At 36.2% G+C, this 10,380-nt stretch overlaps 1 protein-coding gene across 2 annotated transcripts in view; it reads left to right on the forward strand.

Annotated features, from left to right (window-relative positions):
• Nucleotides 1–1,124: 1,124 nt before the first annotated feature.
• Smp_048260.1 (putative n-acetyltransferase) overlaps nucleotides 1,125–10,380 on the forward strand; it is a gene marked incomplete at its 3' end in the record, with an annotated part of 10,631 nt that continues 1,375 nt past the window's right edge. Inside the window, exons 1-5 of one of the 2 annotated variants that reach the window (XM_018794679.1) lie at nucleotides 1,125–1,147; nucleotides 4,206–4,302; nucleotides 5,879–5,903; nucleotides 6,984–7,306; nucleotides 8,866–9,005. In XM_018794679.1, coding sequence (XP_018649067.1) covers nucleotides 4,250–4,302; nucleotides 5,879–5,903; nucleotides 6,984–7,306; nucleotides 8,866–9,005 — 541 coding nt within the window. In that variant the 5' untranslated portion in view covers nucleotides 1,125–1,147; nucleotides 4,206–4,249. Of the gene's footprint in view, nucleotides 1,148–4,205; nucleotides 4,303–5,878; nucleotides 5,904–6,787; nucleotides 7,307–8,865; nucleotides 9,006–10,380 lie in introns of those variants that run through there. The other variant, XM_018794680.1, reaches the window with a different exon arrangement.

Below are 10,380 nucleotides of genomic sequence, written 5' to 3' on the forward strand. Positions count from 1 at the left end.
CTATAGACTCATGCACCTGACAACCTGGTGCTAAGTCAGAGATGCTAGTAATAAATTGAAGAAAGTACGTTATGGGATATATAACAGTAGTAGATCACCTGTGCAAATTGAGTGGTACGTGAAAGCAAGCTGAATGAAGAAAAGCCCAAAATTCATCATCAGTACGTTGTATATTTCTGTCGTTTTGTCCATAAAAAGGAAGCCGGTGTTGTATGGTCAGAGAGTAAAACTGCAAGTAACCGTTATCATGCTTACTTCTTCATAGATCAAAGCTCACTCGTTACGAAGCCATATTTCTTTTGTGACATGGTCTCGACCGGTACATAATAGATTCATCCTAGACGATTCACAATCATTCCCTCGATAAAAGTTATCTGGCAAATTATGTGTGGTTCCGGACATCAAGTAACGATCAGTTGCAAGTTGTTATACCGAATGGTCTTCAACAAGTCATTGGATTTATCGAGACTTGTCTACTTTCAACATTGTCCTTATGCCCAAACCCTATTTAAAGTGAAGCAAACAAGCAGTTTAAGGTTATTGTGTTGTGCAACAGCCTAGAGGTTGCAGAATTCCCCTGTTCGAATTATATTCTTAGATAAAGTTCTTGCCGTTTCAATAGTGAGTTCATCCTGGGACATTGTCGTTTTCGATAACACTCATAGTAGCTCCTGAACTACTTCTCACACAACAAGTACAGCTTTTCTTTTCAAACTAACATCTAAGTCTTAGTGAACGCGGACAATACACTGATAGAACGCTAGTAACATAAGGGCACCCCATGTGGTGCATTATACCGGTTTAAGCTCTCACTTGGCTTCCTAATAAACACACGACTGTGGTCCCTTCTGACATGTCACGACCCCCGTCGTGGCCTTCATAGTAAATAAGTGCTTACTAAATATAATTTATTGATTTTATTTTTCAACAGTAAGATAAATAACAGTTAAAAAATGGAGTTAAATGGGAATACACAGCAGATGCACACGGCGTGACTTGACTTTGTCGATGACCCAAAACACAGGATAGCGATAGTAGCTTAGCAATGATCTGTGATCTCAGCAAAATTTAAAGTTCATATATAATATATTGAAACTAAAACTGATATATTGAAGGCGCAAGGCACAAGTTAGGTGCCTGCTCCAAGGTTAGTCTGTGCGAGCGTATTCGCAATATTCCGTGGTCAGGCATAACCTTACAAACATTAAATTTTAGGTCTGGTATTTAAAATCCATAAGTATATTTTAAGGCTAGTCAGTTTGATGCCAGATTTATTGATGATAAAACAATACCTTGCCATCTGTCATATGATTCATGTGAGATACGATCATACATTTTTCAAGAAGCCCAAGTTGATAAGTATCAAGTCACCACTACTATTCTGGCTTACTTGTTTAATTACTAGGGAATGTTACCGCTTTTACGTCTTAGGCTGCCGACGAAACATCGAAGTAACTGCTCTCGGCCGTTCCTTCCATTTGTTGCTAAGTACCATTCATGGTCTATGTCTTCCTCTGATCCTCAGGGCTGTGTTTCTTGATCTGCCTCTCTTCCTTGAGGGCTGAAAGCAAGGATTTGCCTCACGGTGCAGCTTTATGGTTCCCGTAAAGTGTGATCTATCCTACTCCAAACAGACAGACTTAAGTCATGTCTAAAGAACACTTTTTAAGTTAAAGTAAGTCTCCTATTTTCACAGGCTACAGTTTCCTAGTTATGCCTCTAAGAATTTAGGACTGAGGGTTGTTCTTTTTCAATTGACATGAATGACTTTGCTTAGGTATCTTTTAGGACATTATTTTTTGCTGACTATCCTTAGTTTGGAGAGTTTTCAGCCAGACTGAGAAGGTAATACTTCATCAGGATGTGGCTGTGCTTCAAAATTAAATGAATGATTATGAATCCACGCTCGACTTTTTAAGGTGCAACCTAGTCTATCTACATGTTGCAATTTATACACATAACTTCGGCAATTTCCCTCTACAGACCATTATTTGAGAAGAATCTAGGTGTCTTAGTATCCTGTGATTTAAATGATATGCATGCGCTAGTCGTTTTCAATTGGATGCTTGCTCATTTTAACAGTAAAGCTTTTTATTTGTGTTTTGACAATTTTCTTCGACCATATATAAAGTACAGAAATGGTTTTCTCCACTTCGAAAGGATAAGAATACTCCAGAGCGTATCCAAAAGCGAGTCGCGAAGTCAGCTCACGGGCTCAAATTCAGGCCTCTCGAGGGACTCCTTAAGTCGCTAAATTTTTACATTTTAAAATATAGGGGACTCAGAGGTAGTCTTTTAATGACTTAGGGCTCTGTGAATACCCTCGTGGATTCCCTAGAAGACCTACTTAAGTTCAGTTTCAACACAAAATTCAGGAAAAAGACCCGAAAGTTAGAGGTACAACATAGTAAACTAGACTGTGCGCGCACCTACTCCTTACGAGTAGTCAAGTGTTAATGTTCGCTCCGGCTAAGATGACCCAAGCAACATTAAAGGGGTCCTTCAAGGGAAAACTTGATGGCGAGACCTTTGAGCGAATCTTAAGTGACCTTGAGAAATGTTGGCCAATCAGTAAACAGTCAGCATAGGGTTAAAATATATTATACAAAACCAAATAATTAAAGTGGATACACTTCTTTTATTGTACTATGCCAAAGATTTAGCGGGACATAAGGGCTAAATACCGCTAAGCCACTGTAACCAATTGTATTCCATATTATTCAACGTCTGCGACCATTTATTACGAGTGTTGAAATGATCCATATCAAAGAGTCTGTGCCTTTTGGGATGGTCATTGCGATTAATCAGGAATTTTATGAACAAATCTCACGTCTTGATTTGTCCAGAGTTAGCTTTTTACCAACATATATCACCCAAATTTGCATATCGGTATAAGGAATGTTAAGGGATGCGTAGTGTTCATCATAACCACCTCCGTTGAAGGTTTGTAATCTCATAAATAAAATTTCTTTCGCCTAGCACTCTGCATCTAAACTATAGATTGCTCACTCATTTATTGTAGTGTGAGCAATACTTAAGAGATACCTACGATCATATACTGTCAGCCCACGCATATCTTTTACTTTTTATCGCCCATTGAGACTGCTGAACTGTACACTTCCCTATTTGCTGGTATATGAACGTGTTATCTACGATGGATTTATGCCTGGACACCGATTACCACGACGCACTATGCTGACTAGTATTGGTGATGGTTGGAAAACAGTTAGGGGCAGCCAAACCAAAACGTGGTATCACAGCGTGAAGTCACTAACTTCTAGTCTGAGCCATGTTGACAGATGCAGACTACCAGGTTGGGGTCCACGTGACTATCGTTACCAATGGTTGGAGACTGTAGGTGACATGGCTCAGAATCGATCACAATGGCGTCGGTGTATACACTCTTTATCTTCCCTTAAACCTTAAGATTAAAATTGCTTCATAACGTTCTTCCTTCCTATACTATATCTTTATATACAACCTATCTTTTATATACTACCACCACTAAATTAACTACTTCTATGAATCCGGTGTTCATTTTGTTGTGCTAATGAGGTATGGCAACTTGGATCGATGCATAAATGTGCCTGGTCTTACGTTGTAGCTGACTGAGTCGACGTGCAATGTTTTATGGTGTAGGAGTAGGTTGGAAGAAAGCTAAGGACGGCCAGACCAAAACATGGCACAAATCCATGGAGTCACTGACAGTTGGAGTGAGCCATGCTGGTAGGTGTAGACTACCTGGTTGGGATTCGCGAGATGATAGCAATCGATGGTTAGAGACCTTGAATGACATGGCTCTAAATCGTTTGCAATGGCACAGGAGCATCCACTCTTTGTGTTCTCCCAAATTCTAATCTTTAGAATTCTATATATACCTTCCTTTTTTTCTCTTTCCAAATTTATTTCATTGGATTATACTCCTTGAATAACATCTCCAAACCCTAATCTTTCCGATTACTGTTTATGATCTTACTACCTCTACCACTATGGGATTTGAATCGACAACTGCATCTCTGTGCTAATGTGGTATGGCAACTCGAACTGATTTACGTACGTAAAAAGTTCTACTTTGTGACTGACTGACTGACTGAATATAGATGTTTACAGTGATCTTGATTGCTGTTAGAGGTATACATATTAACCTTATCTTCTCTTGATTTATTGTGAATTCAGTCATATGTAACCTGTTTATGAATTGATAGACACATACTTTTGTAATTGGATCGGAGAGAAAATTGACTGCATTATGGTAACCGTGAGGCCGTTTACTTGCTTAGACTTGTTGAAGTTTGGAAATATGTAAGTTTTTGCCTGATTCTATTTAACTCTTTTTTACGTGATATTTAAAGATGACTTTAGAGCACAGTGAGACCACTAATTGTTGTGCTTAATCTTTTGTGTGTTCTTCAACTATTTGTTAGTTATTTCTGACTTCCACACTTCTGAACATACTTTTAAGTCAGTTGTTTCGTCCGTATGGACAGTCATTAGTTTATTTTCTACTAATCTTAGTTATGATGTAGCCTGGTAATCAAATTGCTAGCTTTTGTTCTTGGTTTTTTAACCGCGACAAGGCAGTGAGTAGGACTTCCCTGGTATTACCTGTATACACGTGGCTATATGGAAGCATTTCAAGAGAGAGCGGACTCTCCTCACTCTCAGCAGTACCAGGGCATTTGTGAACAAAGTGTCTGGTACTAAAAGGGATGTCTACAAATTACACTACATTAATGAGTTCTTCATCCTTATATATTGCGGATTTTACCATTGGTTAGGAAAAACTCTCTGTTAAAGTGATTACATCCTGTTTCGACTCATTGGTTGTTTACGAATTTCGATACTACACCTTGATCTATATGACTAAGTGGTTTTGTGGAGTTCAAAACTTTAACTCACTGGGAAATTTAACGAACTGGTCAACACTTGTGCATGATACACGAAAGAACCTTTGAAATATATTTTAAAGACAAAGAAGTCTGTTAGAATAACGTGAATGTCAGTTGAGGTCATTGTACACCAGGCGTTGCTAAACCTGATATTTCGGTTTACAAACATACGTTGATAGTATTTTCACACAAATATACAATTTTATCTGCGGAAACATTGACTCGATGTTACGATTTTCGCAATAATGTTTGTAAATTAGATTGAAATTACGTTAGACTCAAATTCCTGGAGACGAAAACTTCCAGTTGGTAGTAATAAATAAGTTCTATAGATCAATTAAGCCTCCTAACATCTATTGTAGATTATTCCCCGTTAATTATCTCTATTAAAGCTAAATGATATCAAATAAAGCAGATAACGCTGCCTCTGACGGTAGTTTAATATACTTTATTTCCAGCAGAAATCAGAGAATCTAGAAATTTTGTGTCGTTCATAATATTAGGCTTTGTCTTTGAATATAAACCTACTAGGGCATTAGTAAGATTAGTTGTCGATGGAAAATATAACTAATGAAGTATTTAGCTGTTAACATTCAGTTACTAGCCATTAAAATCCGTGAGCCTTGATATTACACTCCCATATGTAGCAGAATTTCCAGAGTTAGTGTGGCTAATTAACCTCAAAATCCAGTTTGTTTTCTTCAAGGTCATTCCACATTTAGGGGTTGTTGTACTGTATTGAACTTATGAGCGGTGTCATTCTGTTTCACTTCGTTAAATATGGAAATTGAATTTAGGTAGTCGTAAACCATGTTCTAACTGTACTGCGTTTTTCTAAAAGTTACTGAATGTAAGTTTATATCTAATCTGTACAAGCGCGAATATCACTCCATTTTACGCTATAAATTGTTTTGTGTATACTACTTACTTAGTTTATTAGAATTATATTTGTACTATGTACTCAACCATATTCTTCGCTTTTGTTTTAGTAATCTGGATATATATACGGAAACTGTATCCTTTAGCATATTAGTTATATGTTTTCTGAATCTTGTGGAATTCGAGGTGTATGTGAAAGTATTTATATATTTGTCTATCTAATATAATATCACTAGGAATACTGTACTGAAGGAAACCTAACGCTGGTTTGTTTACTATAAATACAGAGAACCAGTATTATTCATTAGATAACGTTTTCAACACACTTCGCTGAGTATAGGTTAACTATACAGCTTCACATAATGTTGATTGTTTACTTGTTTCTCATAAGTAATAGTCAAAACTTCTAATGAATAAGAATTCGAACTATAGAAATTATGTGGTTTCCATGATATCATTGTTTATTAATCTGCACAGGGAAGGTTATATAGTGGATAATACTGTTTCTGTATAATTTATATAGTAGACAGTCCAACATGATGCAAACGGTTCCTTTCACAAGTTGAAAAAGTAAGAATGCCAGTATCTGGAGATTCTAATAAACTCAGTATAGTCTACTCCTTTCTCCTTAACCATATCTAAGTTAATAAGTTATTTTGAAATTTTAGCGTACTTAGAAATCAAGAAATTAGTTGCCCATAAGAGGATAGTAGGTTTTCTAGAAGGCGCATTTGTAATCTAGTTTACATTGAAGAGTTAATGGTGTTTATGGGTAGTTATAGTGTGTTAAAAAACTACTTTTGTTACATAAAAGGATAAGGATTTAATAGAACTATAATTAGTTTTAATAGAAAAATCTTTATAAGTTGAGCAATTGAAGCTAATTTCTTCACATAATTCAATTATGTTATTAAAACATTTAAACCGTAACCACTATTTCTGAATAGTTCTTTTAGTTCCTGTATTTTATACAGATATCACTAGAGTAAAATTATATATATATATATATATATAGGTATATTACAAATATATTATTTATTGTTTACTAATGATTTTTAATATGTACTTCGTGTCCAGTAGGTGGTAAGCAAACGAACTATGAATACTAGTTTTTCCTCTAAGTTTTAGATTATTTAGAATATGCTCGATAGACCATTATGAAATTGTACTTTCTTTGACTTGGTGGTACTGTTACACTGTTAATGGCAATAAAAGTATAGTATCGGATTTTATTTGCATTATTTGGCAAAATGGCCAGAGTATATGCGAGCCCTAGAGTCACCCACACTAACCTGTTTTGAAAGGAATTCGACACGTCTTTCGGATATTCCACACACAGGTGATGCACAAAACCCATTTCCCAAGATCATATCAATACCATCTACGTGTCAACGACTAATGGGCTACATGATGGCGAAGTCGGAAGGTCATGGAGTGGACTGGCATGGTCATGTCACAGCGCTGTCAGTGGCTCCCGAATATCGTCGTTTGAGATTAGCTACTCAACTAATGTTAGAGTTAGAAGAAACTTCCGAACGGTAAGGATGTTTAGAAAAACTGGATTTTAAGATTGGTATGGCTTTAAATATTTCTGGGAAAACATTCCTGGTTAGGATCCTAGTTTTTTAAATAAGGCACGTATACTTAAATTTTACAGCAGTGAAAGATTTACTTGGTTGTAAACTAGACGTCACTATTAACCTGGTGTTTTATAAAGAAAATAAACTTCTTTGTTTAAGTCCCTTCTAGTGCTCTTCTAATGTAACATAACAGTCTACTAATTAGTATATATTTAGGGACTTTTGTGTTGTGTAGGTGTGTAGTGATAAAAGAAAACAGACCTTAGACTGAAGTATTGTATCTGCGTTTATGCATCAGATAACTATGTACTCAACATGGAAAAAAACTTATTTATTCTAATGGTCAAATTGCAGAGTTGATTGATGGAATTCAGTCGACACTAAAGAATACATTGCATCATACTCGCTTGCTCTGCAGTGATTGAATATTATGATAAAAAGACTCTAGAGTATAAGTGTGCAGAGGACTGATAGACAAAAACCATAGGATGGTTTTTCTAACTACATTAAAGAATAGAATTCAAGTCCTGTCATTAAGATCGTGTCGTAACAATATTTTAGGAACTGCAACTATCCACTTCATGAGTCATTGCTGTGAACCTATAATGACCACCCTAAAAATTTCATCTCGTCATTTGACAATTATTGGAGATCAAGTTCTCGGTTGGCTGCGTATTAATTTCGTGGAGTATATTCTAAGTTTTCTTCAACCAGAATACATGTAGAGTGACCTAGTCGTTACAAAATAACATTACTGTAGTTGTACACTGAAACTGTCTTATGAATTCTAAACTCAAGATAAAACCCTTGAACTTGGTTTGTCCAACTAAAGATAATCAGAAAAATCTGCTTGGTTTTGATAGGTATGCACTCCTGGTGGATTCTTTTATCCTCGTCAAGTCTAGTTTCTACTGAGATGAAAATTACCCCTGATCAAGTCCACAAAATATAGTTGTTTTGTAACTAGCCTACTCCAAGTCTGTTTTTTTATGACGAGGATCCAACTTTATATTCAAGAGTTTAAAGATTTTATTTATCTTTAGGGGACTATCTGACTCAATATCATACAATAGAGTGTTGGCTTCTGACCTAAAAATTCAACTCAGAATATGGTATGCTACTCTGCGACTAACAACTACTCAGATATGCCATTACAATTTGCTTTTATGAAATATAGAGATTGTTGAAAAACTTTTTTTCATTTAATATGCTGTTTTACGGTCACACTAAGCGAGTCGATTACTTTAAAACTCGAATTGACAACAGTGATATCAAATGATTAGATCAAGAAACAACCTAGGAGAACAACTCAGCTTTGAAATCCAATTGCACTAAAAAATGAGTATAGCTGCTAGACTGATGGGAGAAAAATGTAGTGGAGAAATACTTAAAAACAGTTATTATAACGTCTAACAATGGTACTAGTGCAGATTCATAATAAATAAATCATATGGCCCAATCCTATAGGTTTTAAATCGCTGTTGAAGTGAATCTCCCAATTCTTCTCTTTCCTTTAGGAAACGATGTTACTATGTCGACCTATTCGTACGTGCATCAAACAAACTGGGCATAGATATTTATAGTAAATTGGGGTATATTATATATCGCAGAGTCTTAAATTACTACTGGGGTTCTGTTGAAGATGAAGATGCTTTCGGTAAGTGTCAAACTATTTAGGCTTCTTCATAAAGTCGTATATTTAAAGCGTTGGATAATTAGATAGTTAGCTCGAGTTATTCACATGTCGTTTCTTATCAGTGCAGCAGGAATTCAACTTGTACTCCAAAATGTAGTCGTAGTACTGGATTAAGCTTCTCAATTTCACCGCACAACTTGTTACTTTCCTTAGAGAAGGTTATACATCTAATAACCAAGTATCTTTAGATATGTTTTCGTTATAAACAAGTAATGTTACAAGTGCATTTCTAAATAAAAACCCACACTTTTTGTGTTTTACTTTTGATAAACAAAAGGCAAAACATTATGGTGCCAGTTAGACGTATCTTGGATCCGCACAGATAAAATTAATCAGTTATAAACGTGTCTGCTCGAGTTCACACACGTTGCATCAGCACATCAAGAAAATAAGATGGAAAACGAAGCCAGGGAATAGACAATATCCACTTCAGTAAAAAGCTTTCTTTAAGAAATGAGTGAGACGGGAGGAAAAGTGTAGAATAAAATTATGATAGGTCGTGTTACCATCATGTCAAAAACAGTTCCGCTAGCGGCAGACCTTTAAACACCTGTCTTCAGTGACTCTAAACATTTTTCTAATCGCAAGTCGAATAATTGATGGGATATCCACAAAGCCATTCGAATATACTGCCGTATCCTTTCATTATTTTAGCAAGGGTAATGTGATTATAGATATATAAGGGATCAATAGACTTCTACAATCGTCGCAAGTATCCGAACGGAGTAATGCACTTCATATTCTCGTTCAAGCGGGCCATGTATGTAGGTGGTGACCATGTCTTTAAGGACCTTGTGATTCTGGTAACCAACGGTTAGAGTCTTTGGATGGCATAGCTCAGTGGCACAGGTGCATTTACTCTTTATCTTACCTTAAACACCAAGTTTATTATCTCCTCGGATCATATCTTCTATGCTCAATATTTCTTAACTACCACCAATACTACTCTGAGACCTCGTTATGCTGATGTGTTGTGGCAACTTGAACCGATGCAGATGTGCCATGCTCTACGTTGCGTGTGACTGACTGACAAGTATCATTCCTTATATGTAAAAATATTCAAAGACATACTAGACGCTTACAGATATGCATCTAAGAAATTTTGAAAGATTTCTCGATGCTGTTTTGGTTAATAAAATAATTATCAGAAGGGGTTTTTGTGGAGATTTAGTATATTCATAGTTGGAAGCGTGAGTCAAAAGAAGCTACCCCAGTTAGGGAAAACCTCGAAGCACTGGACGGCCGTTTCGCCCTATGGCGGGACTCCTCAGCTTCAACGATGAAAGTACTAAATCTCCAGAGGAAACCCTTGTGATGAGGGTAGTCTTGGGGTTAC

The sequence above is a fragment of the Schistosoma mansoni genome, chromosome 1 (genome assembly GCF_000237925.1).
Source record: "Schistosoma mansoni strain Puerto Rico chromosome 1, complete genome".
NCBI lineage: Eukaryota > Metazoa > Platyhelminthes > Trematoda > Strigeidida > Schistosomatidae > Schistosoma > Schistosoma mansoni.